The 22,030-nt window shown below is 43.2% G+C and overlaps 1 protein-coding gene across 1 annotated transcript; it reads right to left on the bottom strand.

Annotated features, from left to right (window-relative positions):
* Positions 1-881: 881 nt before the first annotated feature.
* Positions 882-8,691, bottom strand: ING2 (inhibitor of growth family member 2). The gene is made up of 2 exons (XM_036762326.1): positions 8,103-8,691; positions 882-1,698 (listed from the first exon to the last, which is right to left on the bottom strand). The coding sequence occupies exons 1-2, from the start codon at positions 8,278-8,280 to the stop codon at positions 1,028-1,030; spliced, it is 849 nt and encodes a 282-aa protein (XP_036618221.1). The 5' UTR covers positions 8,281-8,691; the 3' UTR covers positions 882-1,027.
* Positions 8,692-22,030: the final 13,339 nt, after the last annotated feature.

Genomic DNA, 22,030 nt, shown 5'->3' with positions numbered 1-22,030 from the left:
AAGCAAACATGTCAGGGAGCACCAATAAGTGAAAGTCAAGAGGATTAATACAACTCTTAGTTAAAATAATGATGTGTCATCATCGATGGAAATTATTTAAATGACAGCAAAACTATTTAAAACAACTGTTTGATATACAGATATTAAGGACTACTATATTGCTTTCCAATTGATTAGAACTGTGCCCAAACATCCCAGCAGATTACACAGAAATTCAGAGTTGGAGTTTTTGCTGTTATTGTTTTCAGCATCAGGAAATAAAATACACCTTTAAGAATGCCCAAAAACAATGTCAACCCATACTGCTCCACGAGCTTAAATTCTGCCACTCTAACCTAATGGTAGTATTTTTGGTATATCAACTACTCTGTAGTGCCCAAGTTTATTAAGGAGAACTTTTTAAATTTTAAAACACAGGCGGATTAATAGCTGCTTTTGTGAAAAGGAGTCATTTACAAATGGATTACTGACAGTGTATCAAAATGCTGCTAAGAAAAATACAACAGCAAGGTACTCTGATAAGAGTACATTATTCCACATGGAATCCTAAATTAACTTTCCTCTCTAGCTCCTTAAATGAGTCTTCATGAGACTAGAGATAAGGTCTGATGTACCACAGAGGTAAAATACAGTTCGCATCAGCTGAAAAGTCTAAAAACTTTTAAAGTGTAGAGAAGAATTAAATGCTAGTAAACCTTTGGTGTTTACCCATTAACAACATTTCCATTTTAAGTGACAATGAGATATGTATAGTTTGTGAAGAAAAATAAGCAACTTGTTTACACCATATTCCCACTGTTCCTAATTCTTTCCCTGTGTCATTCTAAGACCACCTGGCTTTAAAACATTTGGTTATTCAGTGCAGAAAAGTAAACCACAGACAAAGTACGACAACTTTTAATACTCCATTAATACTAATGATTAAAAATTATTGCATAGCCTTATGCATTTATCCTAAAACATTTTTCTGTAAAGTAAATGAATTATATAAAAGACAAATAATCCCTTAAAATGTGGATGGCCTTCACTACCTCGATCTTCTATCTTTTTTTGTTTTTTCAGTACTTTTGTCCATTGTTTTCTCATTATCTCCTCTGCACTTTGGGCAGTACCATTTTCCCTTTGGTTTATAAGTAAGTGAGACACATGAAAAATGAAACCATTCAATTGGACATTGTTCATTGTCACATCCTATCATCTCCCCGTAAGACACTTGGTTACATAAGCAGTATGTAGGTTCATTGGGATCTATTGCAAACTCAACAGGTGAAGCTTCCCTTTCCTGTTTGGCCTTTGAACGTTTCTTTTTCTTGGCAGATTTGGATTTCTTTTCTTTAGGTGGTTGATCATCACAGTCTTCAATCCCATTCGCTATGTGGCAGAGATCACGGCTTTCACTGGTCCGCTGTCGGCGAGGTCTTCTTGAAGACCTTTCTGGTTGGCTGGAATCCATCTTTGTCTTATCTGAAGGCCTCTCACTTTCTGAAGGATCTTGAAAACATTGTGAATGCAACTCCATTTGCCTGGCCCGGTTCTCTACCAGTTCAAGCATTTGTGTTACAATTTGGATTTTCTCATCACCCAGTTCCTGGCTGTTGATTAATGCTCTCTGAAGATTCTGCTGAAGGCGTTTCTTCTGATGTGGATCATTTTCTTTCTTATATTTTTCACAGGCATCATCAATTTCCTTTAATGCTTCTGTAAGAGGTAAAAAATTAAAATTAGAATACTGTCCTTTGTGAGAGAATAGTTTTTTTAAGGAGTTTTTTTTTAAGTCATTGGAGTACTTTGAAAAGAAGCAACTAAAAATATAATGCAATAAACTCAAACTACATTGTTTATCATATCCAACATGGAAACACAACACCTAGAAAAATTAATGGAAGCTTAAAACAAAAAGGAAACTACAACCAATTCTCAATTGATTGGTATGACCAAGACAAAGTTGTAAAGAAATGCATAGCCCCAATTCACTCCTATTTAGTTTTGGAATATAAGAAAGAATGCTTAACATCTTATTTTTTTCAATAGCTCCCACATTTTAGTTTCATATGGAAAAACTTTAAATTCTACAAACTGACAGATTTCCACAGTTAAATTTCTACACCACTGATTCTATTATCAACAACAAAAAAAGTATTATGGTGATTCTGTTGTTTTATATACCTAGGCAATGGATTTTTGGTCATTTTATTTGCTGATAAACTTTCTGCAACACCTTTAAAGCACCAACTTAAAATGTTGTCTTACAAATTCATTTTTATCTTAGCAAGAGAAGCAACACTTTAAAGGGAAAATCTGTGTTGTGATTCATCAAAGCATATCCTCTAACTCCCAACCCAAAGCTCTTCTGTTCTATCACGCTGTGGGCCCCAGGTGCCAAACTCATGGACTCAGCTAGTAAAACTCCCAAGTGTGGCCTGAACCAGATTAAAATGTAATTGGGAAATGTTTAATAAAAATTTTTAAAAATATGACATAAGAGATGTTAATTTATAATTTTCTAAGTCAATATGCAACCTGTAAGGATTTGTTTCTATTGGAATTTGACACTGGATGGTGTTGGCAGCCACCTAAGTAATCCAGTCACCTGGACTAGAAGCAAGCCCACAGGCTGCATGCACAGTGTAGCAGGGCTATGGTATTATTTCAAAAGTTGAAACTCTTCCCCTTTATTTACATATCCAAATGCATTAGCAATCAGCTAGGTTTCCTCTAGGGAAAGGAGGAGGACAAATTTCTAGACACAAAGCTTTCGAAATGAACAAGGTCCAGGACCGGCAGACAGGAGGAAACAAGACAAACTAATCTCAACTATCCCACATCTTACCCACAGTGATTTGGAATCTTATAAACATGGTACTTAATGTGTTGTTCCCAGTATAGAACCAATATTTGATGCTTAATACCAATCAATGCGTAAATAATTTCATAACAAGATAAATATCTTAGTACACAAGAAAACAGTCACACTCTAATGCATTGCTGGCGAAGCTGTGAATTGGCTCAGCTCATCTGAAAAGCAATTTGGAACTATGCCCCCAAAGTTACTAAGCTACCGTTTGATCCAGCTATACCACTACTGGGCCTATAGCCTAAAGAGATCTATGAAAGAGAAAAAGAACCTGTACATGTACAAAATATCTATACCAACTCTTTGTGGTGGCAAAGAACTGGAAATTAAAGGAGTGCCTACTTTTTTGAGAACGTCTGAACAAATTATGGTGTATGAATGGAATGTGCCACACACAAAAAGAAAAAAGTTTCAGAGAAAACTAGGAAGATCTCTGTGAACTGATGCACAATGAAATGAACAGATCTAGAAGAACAATTTATACAATAATGTTAACATTATAGGGGGGGAAAACCATTTAAGGACAATAGAACCCTGATCAATGCAATGATAAACCACAAGTCTAGAGGACTGAAAATGCAGAACAAAACCTACATTTTTCGGACATTGCCAATGTAGGAATTTGTTTTGCTATACTATGCGTGCTTGTTATCAAGTCAAGAAGCATTTATTACATGCTTACCTTGTGCTAAGCACTGAGCTGTGTGTGTGTGTGTGTGTGTGTGTGTGTGTGTGTATGTATGTGTGTGTATGCATACAAATAGAAGCAAAAAAAGAAAGGCAGCCCCTGCCCACAAGGAGCTTACATTCATAGCAGGGAAAACAGATATAAAAGGGAAAGGAAAAGGAGGGAAAGGGGAAGATACCCCTGGGCCCTTTCTCAAAATAGAGATTCCTAGAGGAACTCAACAATGGAAGAAGGCCATAGGAGAGGAGAAAGAAAGCAGATGAAGTCTGATAACAAAGTCTGGAGGTTTTCAAAAATTGTTTAATGGGAAGGGGCAGTGGGAAGGAGACATAATAAATGCCTGTGAAGATAGATAACTTTTAAAAGAAAATGTAGAACGAAGTTATATAAAAAAATTCAATTTAACAAATGAAATATTTATAAAATTATTTGCCAAAGTTACACACAGTAAACTTTCTTCCCAATTGATTATTCATATGTTTGATCTACTCTATAAGAACTCATTTATCTTTCAAATATTCCCTCCTTCCAGACTCATTCAGTCTGTCTCTAAAGGTGCTTAAGTCTGTATATATGTATTCTTTGCATCAAGGTGTACTTCAACATAGTGCAGCACGTAGAAATCTCGATCAATCACAAACCTAATAAAACATTATTATTAAGTGCTTACCATGTGTAAAACATTGTAGTACACTGTGATAAACCAGTAAGAGTCTGCCCTTGAGGAGTGACTCTAATAGATGAAATATAGGATGTTGATAAATATCATACTGGGATATTTGGACAGGACAATACACACTTAAGGTACAAATTATTGTTACCTTAAATTTATCTAGAAACCAACTATTTGTCTGAACAAGAGTTATTACCATAATGGAATCCCCATTGTTCAGTCTATAAAGCTGCACTAGTCCTCTTGGGTCTAGAGATACATGACAACTGTATGCTCAGTACAGTAAATCTGGTCCTATCCTTACATCAGTTACAAAATATCCTGCCCCAACCTCTGAAAAGAGCTTTAACTTTATGATGGCCAAATATATGCTTAAAAAAAGTTTCAAGCTTGAGAAGTGATTTTGATATGCTTAAAATTAGTCTTAGACAAAACATTCAATAGGCAAATCTTAAAGCCCTAGCCTCTTATTTCTAAACTTTCATATGCATATTAAAAAGAAAATCACACAGATGAAGACCATAAGAGTTAACTTTGAGAATTTTTCCTTTTAAGTGAGAAGCTTTCTAGATTTAAAATCACAGATCAGCCCAAACACACAAAAAATTATATAGAAATTAAAATTTAATAAACTACTTTCTGTAGAATGGTTTACTGCCTGGTAAATTACTAGTTTAGATAAGACAATATCCCTACCTATCTGGAGTTTATAGTTTAATGGGAGATGACAGTCATAAATAATTATTAAAGAAGTGCAAAGTGATAACTATAAGAGGAAGAAGTCATTATCCAATAGAACGATCAGGGTAGGCTTCCTGGAAGGAGGCATATGGAGTGGGGCTTTAAAACATGGGTGAAAATTCAACAGGTACATACAGGGTGTTCTAGGCATAGGAAAAGCAAACACAGAACATGTGAAGGAAGGAAGGCAGTCGAAGTTGATTGGCACAGAGATGTAGCAACAACAGGCATTTCTACCACACTTTAGGCTTTACAAAGGATAATAATAGCTAATATTTATACCTACTACGTTCCAGGAACTGTGCTAAGCACTTTACAGTCATCCCTTTGATTCTCACAACAATCCTGATAATGTGTTATCGTCCCCATTTTACAGATAAAGAAATTGAAGCAAAGACCAAGTGATTCAGTCAAATAGCTAGGAAGTGACTGGGGCCACATTTGAATTCAGCTCTTCCTGATTCCTGGACTGGCTCAGGTGGAACTGAGGTTCAGATCCCAGTGTTGCTGGTTACTACCTGGGGTCTTGGGACAAATCATTTTACCTTCTTGGTGCCTAAATTTTCTCATCTGTCACAAGGTATTAGACGAGATTAACTCTGAGGTATCTACTCCATATCCACACAATAGTTGTTGCTATTTAACATGTGTGAAAACTGAGGCTCACTTAAACTGATTCGATCAGGGTCCAGAGCCAAATTCAACCAGGTGTCTACCTCCTGACATCACACTCAGTACTCTTTTCCTCCTATGAGCAGAGTACGGACGCCATAAAAGCAGGATGCCAGCTTGGAAGGGAGCTAGAACTTCATTTGTTGGCAATGGAAGGCCTCCCTGCGGTGAACAACTCCCAACACGGAGTAACCAAGAGACTGGCCCAGGGAAACCAAGTCAGCCTAAGAATCAGCCTCGAATCCACTTGATGACTCAGCAGCTGGCCTTCCACCCACTGCACAGTCCCAGGATCCATGAACTAGGGTGGTAGCGGCGGGGCCAAGTGCAAAACTGAGAGAAACTCTGGATGTGAAAATCACTAGGGCTTATTTGCATCTGGGCCGTTTGTTTGGGGTTCTCTGGTAGGAGGACAAGCTAAACTTGGCTGAGTCTGAGCTGTCAGTGGAAACTGAATCACCGTAGAAAGAAGAGTGCCCTGAAGATCAGGCGACCTAAGCTTAAGGGACCCAGTTCTTGACCTAGGACAAGACACTTCACTGACATGAGCCTCAGCTTCCTCCTTTACACAGTGAAGGAGTTGAGTTCTTTAAGGCTTTTTCCACCTCTGACCTTCTGTTTCAGATGTGAGCTATTGGAAATGAAGAAACACTGGAGTCAGAGAGCAAACGCAGGCAATGTTGTCGTAGTTGCTACACAATGACCTTCTCCTCATCACAACACTGAGTTACAGGACGTGAGGACTTCCATTTTACAGATTAGCAAACTTAAGGTGAGAGAGGTTAGGTGATTGGTCCAGCGTCTCACAGCCGGTAAATTTCTGAAGCAGAATTCTCTAACCCAGATTTGAAGTCATCTATATAAAAGTAAGAGGGGCCACATAAATCAGTGACCTCGAGGACTGGAACCCGGGCAACAGCACCATCGAAGGAGGTTGGAGAGAGGATAAGGAGTCAGCAAGGAGTCAGAACCAGGTGATGAGGACATTTTCGAAATGAAGGTGGGAGAGACTGCAGAAGGTGTGGCTTATGTGAAATGCTTTACAAAAGATCAAAGAGCACCAAGACCTAGAAATGGCCAGAATGACTGGCACACGGTGATCTCTGAAAGGGCAGTTTCAGCAGAGCAGTGAGGACCAGTCAGACCGCAAGCAGTCGAATTGCCCCCCCCCCCACCCGACAAAAGTCCGGCAGCTAAGGGGAATGAGACGGGGCTACTGCCGCTCCTCAAGCATGATCTGATGACAGACATCAAGGAAAAGTTTCTTCCTCGTCTCGGGAAGCTGGTCGTTTTTATAGATGGAGAGGGATCACTGCTGGTTCGAACAGAATGGAGAGGACAGGGAACGAAGACACAGGAGAATGTTTCGCCATTCCGGTGAGGGCGGGAGGAAGAGAAGGTGAGAAGGGCAGCGCAGGGTCAGGGTCTGCCCCCGCCCCCGCCCCCACCCCGGGCCGCTCCCGCTGCTAGCTTTCCCCAGACTAAGAGCCCAGCCCCGGCAGTGCCCAACGGGGCGAGAGGAGGGGGCGGAGCCCCAATGACAGGGGGTCTCGGGCTCCCGGGTCATGGCCGCCCCCTCCTCCCCCGCCGCAGGCAGTGAAGTACGCCTGCCGGGGCCGGGGTAGTGCGCGGTGACTCCAGCCCAAGTCCTCGGGCCGGCCCGGATTCCGCTTTCGAGCCGGAGCAGCCAGACCCCCCCCTACCCCCCCCCCCCGCGGTGGCGCGACGGTCCCGGTCCGGCCCGCCCCGGAAGTGACGCAGGCGTCCCAGGACCCACGCGGGGCGCGCGCCGGAGCCGCGCCAGCAGAGGGAAGCGTCCCCGCCGCCGGCTCTGCGCTCAAGGGAGCCGCGGGACAGAAGCCTGGGCAAACCCGCGCCCCAGGCCCCCGGGGCTCCCCTCGCCCCGGGTACCCAGACTAAAGCGCGCGCGCCCCTCGAGTCCCCAGCGTTACGTCTGGAGGCACCGCCCACTCCGGGGCAGAGACCCGGCCCCCCCTCACTCTCCCTCCCCTCCCCCGCCGAGCCCCTCCCTCCTTTTAACTGTTTAGCGGAAGGAGCTCAGCACAGGCAGAGCAGCAGCCCCCGGGCCGGCCCGCCTCCCCCTGGGCTGCGAGAGCAGAGCGGACCCCAAGGCAGTAGGGAGAGGAGGGAGAGGGAGGGACCTCCCCGGGGCCCGCCCCCGCTGCCCACTCCCCCACCCCCCGCAAGTTCCCTGTATCTGCCTTCGGGCGATGGGGGGACCCGGGGCCGGGCCATCCTCCCCCAGCTCGCGGCCGGAGCCGGCCAGCCGGCCCGACCGCAGCTCCTCCTCCTCCTCTCCGGAGGCAGAGCCGGAGGAGCGATCCCAGCTAATAAAATGGCTGATTCCCTGCCAGAAGCAGCCCCGGCTGCAGCGAGCGCCCCGACCCCGGACGCGCGGGGCTGTCAGCGGGGCCGGAGAGCCGGGCGCCCTCCCGGCCTGCTTCCCCACTCACCTTGGTACTTGGTGTCTATCTCTCGCAGTACGGACACGTTCCGCTGCATGTCCAGGGGCAGCGACTCCACACACTCGAGGTAGTCCTGCACGTAGCAGGAGAGCAGCCGGCCCCGCTCCCCGGCCAGGAGCCCGGCCGCCGGGTACAGCTGTTGCTGCTGCTGCTGCTGCCCTAACATCCTGCTGCCGCTGCTGCTGCCGCCGCCGCCGCCTCCACCGCATCCAGCGGCCACACATGCACCGCCCGGGCCGCCGGGGAGGCAGACCCCCGCCGCCCCTCACAGGGGCGCCGCCGACCGACTCCTTCCGCCCCTTGACCTCCGGGGGAGACTCTCACATACCCCGCCGCGGGCACACGTCCTAGGGCGGAGCGAGATCAGCTGCCCCCTCAGAGCCCCGGCGGCGGGGATCCCCGGCCGTGCCGCCGCCGCCGGGGACGCGGCGCTCGGGCGTCCCGGACGGCTGCTGGGGCTCCGCGTCCCCCTCGCGCCCACAATCTGCTCCCGGTTCCCTTCGCTCCTTGGCTTCCACTGACCGTCCTCCCTCCCGTCCCCCACTTTTCCCAAGTACCCAGTGAGAGAGTGTCGGGGTGTGAGTGTGTGTGTGTGTGTGTATGTGTGTGCGGGTCCCTCTCTCTCTTTGCCCCCCCCCCCCACTGCAGATGCCTCTGCGCTTGCGCAGGGCTCAGCCCTTATAAGGCTCGGTGCCCGCCCCTCCCGCCGGACAGAAAGGTTCGCATTCTCCCGCCTTCCTCCGGCCGCCCCGGTGATTGGTCAGTCATCTCGCGACTGAGGGAGGTTAGGGTAGGAGGGAACGAAGAAGAGGAGGAGGGGAGGACAAACGGCAGGCTCTGCCCCGCCCCCTCTTAAAGGAGAAGCGCCGTCACCCCGCCCCTTTGCTCAGTCTAGGGTGGCGAGCCGGCCAGCTAGTGGAGGCGGTATCGTCCCGCCTCGCTCCCCCTTGCCCGTCTCCCGAGCCGTCGGGAGCCCGGCCCGACTCTGGCTGCACCCTGCTGACGAACGACCTCCCCTCCGGGAGATCCAGAGCGGCGCTGCCCAGGCGTAAAATGGAGCAGTTGACGGCCCCTTTTCCCCTTCAATATGGAGCGAGGCCAGAGGAGACTGCAGTTCCCAGAGTGCAGCGAGGCCCCGGGGCTCCCGGCATGCCTCGCGTCCAGGCTCGGCTCGGCCCAGCACCCCAAGGCCCCGCCCCGCCCCGCAGGCTCCCTGTTCTGGGGCTCCTGGAGCACGTGGGCGCTGCCGGCTCCGGAGGTAGGCTCCCTCTCCCCGACCCCCGGGCTCTCTGGGCTTCTTCGCGTTATTCGCGCGGCCTCGCCTGAAGCGGACTGGTCGGGGCCTGTGGGTCCTCCGCCCCTTTCACGCCAGACTCGCCGGCCTGGCCTCGGGAGTCCGGACCGGGATGGTAACATTGAACTCGTTCCCAGGCCCGCCCCCTGCGCCCCTCCCCCGGACATGCGGGCGGTCCCTGTAGTTCTCCCGTCGGTGAAAACGTTCCCAGCGTGTTAACTCCCTCTTCTCGTGCTGTCCAGGCCAGGAGCCTCGGGGTGTCCCAGAGAAGCCGCGGACCAAGGAGATCCTTGTCCGAGCGTTGGGGGCACTCGGTGCTAAGAGGGGACCCCGCTGTGACACCCCCCGAAACACATCACCTATGGAGGCAGGTAGCGTCGGCCCGGGTGTTTTTATCTTGTCTGGTTTCTTACGGATGAAGAAAACTCTGGAGGAGTGAGGCGATGCCCAAAATGACACAGCTTCGTGTCTCCCCAGATTTTGACTTTGGGATTTCTGTGCATGGGGTTTGCCTGATGTAATTATAAGTCAGTATTGTGCTCTAAGATACTTTTTTATAGTTACCACTCTGGTCACTGAAATGCAAGCAAACTCAACAATGTTAAAAAAAATCCACTTGGAGTCCAGAATTCGACATCTGAGGAACGTGAAAGCAAAATATTTTTCGACAGGTATTTGAAAAATCTACCCAGGCTGAGGATTTGATGGCATCTACCGATGTCCACCTTTTTTAACGTCATCATTTGTCCTATTTTGTTAACTTGGGTCGTGTGATGTGAAAAGAGAACTACTTGAAATTAGACTTATTCCTGCCTCTGTTCAGCTCTGTGGCCTGGATACCTATCCTCAGTTGAGAGTGATTTCTCCCTCCTTAGATTTTACTGGAGCACTTCTTTAAAAAAGTTCTAGTAATGCACTTTTTCTTTTTTTTGCATCACTCAGCGTCTTCTCTGGATCTGTATTTTGTGTCTATCACACTCTGCTTTATAGTGTATTTATAATAGTAATAATAGCCTAGCAGGTATCTGGTTCTTGAAGCACCTTCCGTGCTTAACCAATGAGGAAATAAGCTGAGTAGGGTTGAGAAACTGGCCCAGGATCAGGTCTTCGGTACTCCCAAGTCCTGTGCTATCCACTGCCGTCCACTTCCTCGGTGTCTAATTCAGTGAACGTTTATTGAGGAACAACTATGAGTAAGACACTCTTCGAGACAAAATACCGTACTTCGTAGGAGAGAGCCGATTGTAGTAGATTGTAGTATATTGAGCACCGCACTTGGTTTTTAGAAGACCTAGGTTGAATCCTGCCAGGCCTACAGCAAATTCACTTCTATGAGGGCTTGTTTCCTTATCCTTAAAGCCGGAGTAATGATATCTTCCTCCCATCTTCCTCCCAGGGTTGTTGTGAAGGTCAAATGTTACCGGGAGATACAGTATGTAGTGGCCTAAGTGAATATAATATAATATAATGTTAGAAGAAAGGAATCAAAATGGTTTTCCTTACAAACCAGAGGTTTTTTTAAAAAATTGATAACTGCATTTCAATATAATCAGTTTCTTTGTAATCCTGTATCTTTTGTGTATTTAGAAAACATTTGGAGGGGCCATGGGCTCTACTAGACTGCACTAATACAAAAAAACTGAAGAACCCATTTTAGAAGGAAGCTAAGGATTCCTGGAGAGGGGAAGAATGCTTCGGGGACCAAAGCAGGAGATGAAATGTTGAATTCAGAGACCAGAAAGTATGATCTTTGGGCCAGATGTAAAGTCTGTGGAAGAAAGCTGTGTGAAGTCAAGTCTAAAAGGCAGCCTAGAGCTAGATTGGGCAGGTCTTTCAGTTCTAAGCTGAGGAATTTTAAGATTTTTAAGTAAGCATGTAAGTTCCTTAAGGACAGAAACTGTCTTTTTTTTTTTTTTAAATCTTCTGTGGCACAGTGCCTTACAGGTGGTAAGACAGATGTTAGAAGTCTAATAAATGTTGCTTTAATTTAATTGAGCTAGTTACCTAATAACTGAGGTTTTATGTAAAATGACGGTGTCAGTCAATCAATAAATATTAAGGGACTATTACCCGCTAGACACCATGCTAAACTTCAGGGATACCAGAGGAGGCAAAAGGTAGTCCCTGACTTGAAGGAGCATACAGTCTAATGGTTGTGGACTAGGTAAATGTCCCTTCCCACTAAGACATTTTAGTATGGTACCCTGAGTAGGTGAAATGCTTTGTTAAATGCAAACTTTGCATTTCTGAGTGATATGTTAGAAAATTTGAGATTTAAAGAATTGTCATTAGATTGAATAAAGCAGCCTGGCTGTCTCAGCAGCCAGCAGTGGTGTGGCTATGTTGGCTCCTTAGACTGAGTATTAGTTACCACAGGGACATTTTGACTTGTCTCTTTTGTGCCTCATTGTTTTTAGGTCTATTTCCATATGGAGTTGATGGATCTGTATTTATGGAATGAATACCTGTTACCTTCAAAGCACTGTGCTGGACATGCCCGTTGTTAATAACGCCACACACCTTTGTGATGCTTAGTGCTGACCTCACAATACCCTTGGAAGTAAGCACAAGTTTTCTGTCTCAATTTACTGCTAAGAGAACTGTTCACTTCGTACTTCACAAGGTATCTGTATTCTGTGGTCTTTAGGAAATCTAGTACCCCAGCTGTGCAGGCTCAGAAATTAGATTGTGTCTAGGTGAGCCCCAGGGTGAAATGTCTAGAGCAGCAGTTCTCAAATTTTTGGTCTCTGGACTTCTTTACACCTAAAAGATTATTGAGGACTCCAAGCTATGAGGCTTTTGTTTATGTGGGTTATATATGTTGATATTTTACCACAATAGAAACTAAAACTCATGAATGTTTAAAAAACTACACATTTATTAAAGAATAATAAAACTCATACATGTTAATAAACTCGTACCGTAAACTCAGATAACATTTTTATGAAAAATAACCACTTTTCAAAACAAATATTAGTGAGAAGATTGAGGTTGTTTTACGCATTTTTGCAAATCTAATGTCTGGCATAATAGAAAATAACCAGATTCTCTTATCTGCTTCTGCGTGCAATCTATTGTGGTATGTTATTTTGGTTTAATTCTATGAAAAAAATCCAGCCTCACACAAATATGTAGTTGGAAAAGGGAGGAGTAGCTTAACAGCCAAATAGCATCTTAATGTTATTATGAAAATAGTTCTCACCCCACTCTCAGGGATTTCCAGGAGTCTGTGGACCACACTTTGAGAACTGCTGGTCTGCAGCAATATTTCAATCCTTATTTACTCCACTCTCTATAGACTATAACTTTCTAATGACCAGGTACTTCTCTCCGGTGTTTTTTGCTTAGATAGTGCCACATGAAGACTGATGTATTCTTTCTTTGAGACTTTGAAAGCTTCTGTTTCTTTTTATTATTAACATACTGCTATTTCCAAGACTAGTTTTTCTTACTTTAGTTTCTGTTAGATATTTCAAATTAATCAGCAAATTTTTATAAATCACCAGTGTGCCAGGCACTGTGAATTCAAAGGCAGAGAAACAGTCCCTGCTCTAAAAAAGCTGACATTCTGGATTGGGTGAGAGTATATCATATACATATCGAAATAGATACAAAATATATACAAAATAATGGGGGATGGGAGGAGATGTACCTAGGGAAATCAGGAAGGGCTTTCTATAGGACATAGCACTTGAACTGAGTCTAGAAGGAGGGTGAGAAGGGAATGCTAGAGACGAGGCAGGAAGCAGGATGGCAAGTGTGTAAGGCAGTTTGGCTAGTTCCTGGAGAGCACAAAGGGGCTGATGTGTAATCTAAAAAGTCTGGAAAGGCAGGCTGGAGCTAGGATAGAAAGGGCTTTCCATGATAAACTCCTCTTGAGTTTATATTGTGGTCCAGTGGAAGGAGCACTGACTGGAGTCAGAATACCACCCCTCTGACGAATGGTAGTGTATAACCTCTGTGATTTTGGCTAGGGGAATGACGTGTTGAGACCTGGGTTTTAGAAATCTCGTTTTGGCAGGTTCGGAAAACATCCTAGGTTGCTAAGATAGATTGGTACAGTGTTGTGTGATGAAAAGATTAGTGACCTGGGAGTCAGGCCACCAGGGTTCTAGTCTTGTCTTTGCCACTGACCAGCTCTGTGATCCTAGACAAACCACCTTGCTATTGTCCCTCAATCTCTTCAGCAAAATGAAGGGATTGACTAGGCTCTCAAAATTGGAGAGTCAGTAATCAGGATACTGGGGAGTTGCTGGGGAAGGGCATGTACCATGGTCAGATCCACCCTTGAAAACATCATTTGGGTAGCCAAGGGGAGGATAGATTGGAATGGGGAAGAGATGCACTGCAGTGGTCTTGGCAGGAGGCGATGCAGGCCTAAACTAGGGGTGCCAGTCTCTGGAAACAAGGGGGTATTGTTTGAAATGTAGGAAGTTGCAAATGGCTAAATAACTTGGTGAAAATCACAGAGGTGGGATGAAGTCTCTGCTCTGTTTACCCAACATCCTGCTTTCTTAGATGACTCTGAAGGAATCCATCACGCTGTCCTTGGCTCCACTTGCTTTGTTGGTTTACTGACCAGCTCCTGTTTGAGAGTGAGACATTTTGGGTACCCTTAGTCAGATTCTGTGCAGTGAACTATATTTGAAGCCTGCAGTTCCAGTGAATTTAGTATGATTCAGGCACTATGTCCAGTAGGGGGCTGCATGTAGATATGGGCACTGGCTAACTCTTAGGAAACAGAAGGGAAAAGTGACCAAAGGAAAAAAAAAGGAAATGGGCACATGTGTTGTCCTGAACAGAACACATAGGCGCTCTTACAAATGTTGGTAACAAGATTGGGAGAGAGAATGTTAAGTGGATATACGTTTTCGGGCATGGCCAATGTGAATTTATTTTGTAGTACTATGCATATTTATGAGGAGATTTCAATTTTTTGGTTTTTGGGGGAAGGGGGCATGTAAAAATAATTTTGTAAGCAAAAAAAAGGTTCAATGTTATACCAATACTAAACCTTACACACAATAGGTTTTCAATAAATATTTGTTGAATTTTAATGGAATTAGAGTAGTATAGCTTTGGGGCCCTTCATAGTATTTTTGTTTTGTTTATCCCCAAGAAGCAGTATGGCATAGTGAAATCAGGTCTGGACTAAATATAAAAAAATACAAGTTGAAAGGAAATTAATGTTTTAAATAGTTTCTTGTTCCTTTTACTCTAAATAACCTTTTAAACATCCTAATTCAGGAATAAACTCTAATATTTATGGACCTTTCAGCAATAAATCCTTTTGCCTTTAGTAGTTTGCAAAGGTGTGTTAAAGTCTCCCTGCCGCGCCCCCCTCCCCCCCCCCCCAAAAAAGCAGCCTGTAGGGAAAAGAACAAAGAAAGAGAATCCTCACAGTGTCTGACAAACCCGTCCTTTTGTCCTTTTACACTAAATAGTGGCTTAACTAGAAATTCTGGGCCCTTTGAGAATAGTTCCTGTGCCCTTTTGTTAACTACCGGTGTTCCCTAAATCCCTGCCTTGTTAGATGCATTTAAGATTATGGATAGAGTGAAAAAGAAGATAGAGCCAACTAGCTGGATAACCACTTGCTTGGTATATTATAGTAGGGATTCTTTTCAGTTAGGGTTGAGCTAAATGGATTCTAAGGTCCCTCCTAGGATGCAATTTTGTGTTTCTGGTAGAAAATATCTCCACTGTGTTCTCCTCTGCCTTTTGCACTTGTCTGATAAATCAAAACTGTATGAGTGACTGACTAACCCTTCAATTAACTGATCTTCTCCAGGAGGTGCCTTTTGTAAATTTGAAAAAAGTATTATGTGAGCCTCAGAAGTAAGATCATGGTAACAGACATAGAGATTACTAGTAAATACTGGTTAACACAGCAAAAATAGGGAGGAATCTTGGTACTTCTTAGTCATATTCTTAGGAATCTCTTCATCCTTGGCTTCTAGGTTTTTTAGGGGTGACTTCTTAGGTAGGTGGTGCAGTGGATAGAGTTCTGCATTTAGAATCAGGAAGACTCATCTTCCTGAGTTCAAATCTGACCTCAGACAATGACTAGCTGTGTGACCCTCAACCCAGTTTGCCTCAGTTCCTCATCTGTAAAATGAGCTGGAGACGGAAATGGCAAACCGTTCTAGTATCTTTGGCAAGAAAACCCTAAATGGGGTCACAGAGAGTTAGACAGGACTGAAAAAAACTGTTCTGATGAACCTTAGCCATGCTTCCTAGTTTACCTTCAATGACAAGTACTTTCCATTGATTCTGCTATGAGAGGTGGAAGCAGTAGCTCTAAATTCTATTTGGAGAAGCAGATTATTAGTAGCTCTGCAGGATCCTCCAAACTACTTTGTCCGGGATCTTGTCATAGGATGTCAGAATGAAAGCTGACTTGATAATGATTCATGCCAACTGAAATATTAAATCTTTTATCAAAGCCCTTAGACGTACCAGAATCCAACTCCTTATCATTAGGTGATATTCCTTTCATGAGGAAAATGTTAAATGAATGATTAACATGAAGGATTCAAATGAAGAAGTGAGAATCATTGGTTAACCTCATCACCTTAAAAGTTAAATATCATAAAAGAAGTTTAAAGAAATTCAGAAATTAAAAGGTAATCAATATTTCAGACTATCTTAAATAAATAAACCCTAAGAGATATGAATTAGGGATATATACAATCTGGTTGGTCCACTTATATATCTTGAAAGTATACTTCAAAATGTAAAACAGATTAGCACCCCTCCCCCCCAAAAAAAAGCCAATACAGTTTTGCAGAAGAAATAACAAGGAAACGACCATAATTTAAAGAATTTGCCAGTGTGCCCTTTTTAGTATTGGTCAGTCTTTTTACTTTAATGGAACATTATTGCTAAGGCTTTCAAATGAGGACAATTAGTTCAGCAAATTATTAATCACCTGCCGTGTTTATAGTACAGTGCACATAGAGATAAAAATCAGATTTCCCAAGCAGCATACTTGATTATAAGACCAAATCAGCATGCAAAATGCAAATGTGGCGTTAGGTATAATTATAAGATTATACTCCTTGAAGAAATGGTACTGTTAGAAACTTTAACTTTGTTTATGAAGGACCAACACTACAGTGAACCAAAAGTAGATAATAAAACATTTGAATGTAGTACAAAATGACCAGTTAGGTCTTTTCTCAAGGGACCATCTGCGAGAGGAAATTCCATAAAATAAAATGTTGTATCCCGGTTCCAAGGAGGAAAAATAAACACATTTTAAATGGTACACTTTGTATATCACTGCCCAGAAAGTAATTTTTTCCCCAGTGGTTACCATGGTAACATGAACTGTTTATATAACATCAAGGGGGGAACTGGGTCACAATAGTGAAGGAGTTTAAATTTTGCAGTTATTTTGTTTAAGAGAATGAGGGGGAAAGACTAGGTCATAGAGAAGAAAGGTTTCATGCTATATAAAAATATATGTGTGTTTAAGTTAGCTTAATAAGCGTAACATACTTTTGACTTTATGGGTAAAGCTTGAAAATAAGTCCAAATAAAAAATTTTTTAAATTATTTTTAGATATGAATTGTTCACCCTTAGTCAAAGATTTCATGAGTTTCTGTGGCCACTGCCCAAAATCATGACATTTTGGTGATAAACCTCTTTGGAGACCATGTCCTTACAGTACAGAGTCCATTGCTAGACTCCTGCTTGGTAGGTGTTTCTAGAGGTTGTGCTTTGCTGACATAGTCTTAATGTACACCGTGCTGTCATCATACCATGATGAGGCATTGGAGTAGAAATTTGAATGGCGAGCTTTCATTTTTCCTTGTAGAGAGAATTTCCTTGAAGTATCTACAAGGATGGAATCAAAGATTTTTGAAACTTTAAAATATAATGGTATCCCTCATCTAATATGGTGTTTTGCACAGTAGGGTAGATTTTAAAATTAAAACAGATAACAACCTTTTGGGCACATTTTATTCCTGTTTGTTTTCTCTTGTACAAATCTCTCTTCCTGACATTTCATTCATCCTTACGGCTTGTTAAACCTTTCTTAGAAGACAAAATGAACTCTAGCCAAATAAGTGAGTTGGGGGAGGCAGGTCCTTTGGCCAAGATATTTTCTCAGAAAGCAATGAAATACAACCCAATTCTGACCTTTTCTCCATCAGACTCCCCCTGCCTTTTAAAAATGAACTTATATCTGATGGAAAGAAGTGGGGAGTAGGGTTTTGTCCTTTGTAGTGGCATTTGAAAGCTGTGGTAGCAGCTGTGTGTGTAGACTAAATATGAGGTTTAGGAGGAAATAGTGAATGAATTTAGGTTTGGCTTCAGCAGGAAAATGGATTTTGAAGGTTGTCAAAGTTGACGTTGTGAATTCAGTTATAGGGACCACCATCAAATGTGGGTTTTGGGGTGATGAAAGGTGCCTAGACTAACCCCTCATTTCATAGATAGTGATAAGCATATAGAGGCTTAGGAGAAGTTGAGTGTCATCTGCAAAATCACCAGCTTGTGTGCGCTCTCTCTTACTCTCCTCCCCCCCACCCCTCCTCTTTGTGTGTGTGTGTGTGTGTGTGTGTGTGTGTGTGTACACATACATATATACATATGCATATCAGTGAACAGAGTCACCTCCTTTTAGGGAATAGATGCATTCCTGAAATTTTTAACTGAAAATTATAAATTGAATCATTTTCTGATTGACTTATGTGGCAAGATGTTCCTCGAGGGAAATGGTGGAATAGTATTAAAATGGCAATGCTTTATATTTAAAAGAAAAATCACTCCCCCCCCCCCCCCCGCCCCAGTTCCATGCTCTTGACTTTTCTGTAGTATGTGTGACAGTTGACCACTCTCTCCTGGATAGTCTCTCCTCTCTGGATTTTCAGGACACTTCACCGCCCAGCTGTTCCTTCTCAGACTTTTTTGATCCCTTCGCGTATCACACCCTCTAACTGTGAAAGTACCCAAGGGTTCTGTCCTAGACTCTCTTCTTTCTATGTACTCTTTGACTCGGTCACTGTGTCAGCTCCCATCAGGTCACATTCATACATTCATACATATATACACACATACAGACCTAGTCTCTCTTGAGCTCCAGTCTTATATTGCCAACTGGACATCTAATAGGCATCCCAGACTCAACATGTCTAAAACAAAACTCACTAACTTTATCTCCAAACTCATCCCTGTTTCTGAGCTCTCCTATTTCTGTTGAAGACTCTCTTCTCCTTCCATTCACTCAGGTTGGGAACCTGGATGTCATCCTTGGCTCCCTCACCCCACTTGTCACTTCTTGCTATCTCACGTATGTCCCCTTCTCTCCACCCACACAGCCTCCATCATTAGTTATCACCTGGACTGTTGGAGCAACCTAATTGATCTCCCGTCTCAAGCTTCTCACCAGTCCAACTCATCTTCTTTGTGAACTGCCAAACTTTTTTCTCTAAAGAAAGGTCTTACTATATGTTACCTTCCTACTCAGTTAATTCCAGCGGTTCCCTATTACCTATAGGATCAAATATAAAGTCCTCTGGCATTTAAAGTTCTTTACAACCTGACTGCATCCTACCTTTCTAATCTGCTTAAAAATGATTTCCTGCCATGCCCCTCTGTAGTCCAGCCAAACTGGCCATCTTGTCATTCTTCACGCACAACACTCCATCTCCCATCTCTGCCTTTTCATTGGCTGTTCTCCATACCTGCAATTTACTCCTTCCTCTCCTCTGCCTTTTGGAATGCCTGGTTTTCTCCAAAACTCAGCTTAAGTTGAACCCTGCACATGCCTTTCCTGGTCTCCCTAGCTGTTGGTGCCTTCTCTTCCAAAGATGATCTTATGTCTGATTTGTATGTCCCTGAATACATGAATGCTGTCTCCTGCTAGAATATAAGGTCCTTGAGGGCAGGAACTTTTTTGTATCTCCAGTACTGAGCACAGTGTAGGATGTCTAATAAATGCTTGTTAATTGATTCATAAAATGCTTTTAATTGTACATTAATATCCAGAATTAGTCACAAAATGGTAACACTATGATATTAAGGCTGGGAGTCTTAATTTTTTTTAATGTCCATGGACACTTTTGGTGGTTTTTTTAAAGCTGTAGACTCTTTAGAATAATGTTTTTAAATAATTGAAGAAAATTCTAAATTTCAGCTAGGTATTAATTAAAGATGTATTTTTTTTCTCATCCAGGTTTGCAGACCCCCTTATCCAACCACAGACCACTTGGTGCATCTCTGGATCCCGAGTCAAGAACTCCTGCTTTAGGGCCAGGCTCCTGTTGGAGAGCAAGTGTCCTTTTAGCTAGAGCAGTGGCTTTAGTTCAGGTACATAGTCCATTTTAAAGCCCTAGCTGATGAGGTATACATTATAGACCAGGTGTATAAACATGCCTTTCATTCCTACTCTCAAAAGACTGGATTTTAATGTAATAGCCTAGGTGGACCTATTAGTATATTAAAAGTGATGTTACAGTTTATTTGACCTATATCTTCCATAAGTGTTTGGTTTAAAAGATAATTTACAAAATTTATTATTTCTGTAAATGCAGGTTCTGCATTGTGAGTCTCCCATAAGCAGGAAAACTAATGTGCCTTGTTTTGAAAATAGGCAATAAATGTGGATAATGAAATGCGTATGCCTAAAAAGTTCTAATCTGATTTTATTATTGTAGCATATAAACCCCTTTGCATAATAAAGGTCCCCAAAACCTTATAGAGCAAAGAATGTTCTTATAATACTACTCACAATTATACTTATTTATCTGTTCTAGACGTTCACATTTTTATGTAAAGTAGAAAATAACTGTACAGCTGTATTTTACTTAATTTTTCTGTTTTCTAACATTGCCCTCTGTTGGTGTTTTGAGGGAGCACTGAATGATGCCGTTTTCCCCACAGAATCACTAAACATCTCTTTTGACTCTGATATATCAAATGACTATTGTAGACATTAGTGATTCCTTGAGTATAGCAGGGACTGAGTAGATTTATTGTGTAACATCATCTGCATCTAAATTGTGTATGTACAGTAGTTTATGATTTCTATTCCTATTACTGTAACGTGCCCATAGGAGATTTTAGTTTGGATCTAGCAAGAAGTAATGATAGGGAAAGTGCAGATATTTCCCTCTGACACCTGGCTAAAGGAGCCAGCTTTGATATAGTGAAAAGCACACCAGCGTGGGACTCACCAAGACTTGGAGATGGGCCCTCAGTTTGCTACCAGTGAGCTCTGTAGGCTGGAAGACTGTGCATAGCATAGCTCCTGACACATGGTAGGAACTTAATAAATGTGAGTTCACAGTTGCTTCTCATTTTTCTTATGGATTGTTGTGTGTATTGCGCACATACACACACACGTATTTATAAATATATATACACACACTTAAAATATATGTATATATATTTAAGTTATATTCTGATTAGTACTGGTTCCCAGTCAATGAGTCACAAGACTTTTGCCTAGAGAATCACAAAGAACTCAAATATTTAAGACTGATGTTTATGGAATGGTTATTAAGCAAAGGCTTTTCTTGAAGCATATGTGGACTCTGAATTTCGAAGAGGGTAATTTTCATTTAGCGCTTAAGGAAGAAGTTTATTAGCAGCCCAGGCATATAAGCAGTAACCCAGGAGGTGTAAGCAGTCCTGCTTCAAGCAGGCATGGGATTCATAGTGGCGCTAAGCTGATGCATCCTTCCCATGAGGCAAGTTGGAGGCAGAGCGTCTGCTTCTGGGAGAGTCATGATGATGTGGAATGGAAGAAGTCCCTTGGAGACATAGTTTATAATAGGTTCTGTCTGCTAAGCTCATGGAGAAGAGGCTTTTTCAATTGACTCTGTAATCAGAACCGAGGACGCCTTCACGAAGGCTTGAGTTGGCCTCAAAGTGATCTCTTTTCCTAGTCTTGGCTGTGTTCTGGTGGTGTGACTTCTTCACCGATGGTGTCTGGTGAGACACAATATTGTAAGAGGAGAAGCCCCCTGTGGGCTCTGTGGCCCTGAGAAACAGATCTTGGTGTGTGGCCTTTGCATTTGTTCTCTTCCTTTCTAGGCAAAGGGATCGAAGTGTCCAATCTTGTGTGTTTCAGGTGAGGCGAGCCAGCGTCCAGGCTTCCCAGCGTCCATCTACCTAGAAGCCAGGCCAGCATTGGTGCCTAGAGAAGAAAGGAGTAACCTTCAGGAGTCAGCCCAATGGTAGCTGAGACTGGGACTCATCAGTAGTCATTCAGCAACTGGACCAAATGTTATATGGGAACTGAGCTCAGTTTGAGTTCATTCTCTTCCAGAGACACAGGGATAGGGGTGAATGTGCCCCGTCCTTGTCCCCAGGTGTTGGGGCAAAGCATTTGTACTTCTGTTATTGCTACATCTTTGAAGTAAGTATCCCTTTCTAAAAAGTTAATTGAAGTTAAGTGGTCAAATAGAATGGGAACACTAGGTACTAACATCTAACAATGGGAGAACACAGCTGGTGGGCTCAAACTCAGTAAAGAAGAGACGATGGCAGTAAAGAATAGACACCCACTCGCCTCAGGTGCCCCTAGAAACCTGAAGAAGACCTGGAGACTCTGTCTCTAGCAGAAGTGGTCCCAAGTGCTCACTACGGTAGTGATACTGCAGGAAA

The sequence above is a fragment of the Trichosurus vulpecula genome, chromosome 6 (genome assembly GCF_011100635.1).
Source record: "Trichosurus vulpecula isolate mTriVul1 chromosome 6, mTriVul1.pri, whole genome shotgun sequence".
Lineage (NCBI taxonomy): Eukaryota > Metazoa > Chordata > Mammalia > Diprotodontia > Phalangeridae > Trichosurus > Trichosurus vulpecula.
Note: the sequence above shows the minus strand (reverse complement) of the source record. Positions and strands in the feature narration are given on the sequence as shown.

Excerpts from the sequence above, each read along its gene's own strand:
- ING2 (XM_036762326.1), bottom strand. The coding sequence starts at position 8,280 with ATGTTAGGGCAGCAGCAGCAGCAGCAACAGCTGTACCCGGCGGCCGGG. Across the intron at positions 1,699-8,102 it reads GATAGACACCAAGTACCAAG|AAGCATTAAAGGAAATTGAT; the intron begins GTGAGTGGGGAA and ends TACCTCTTACAG.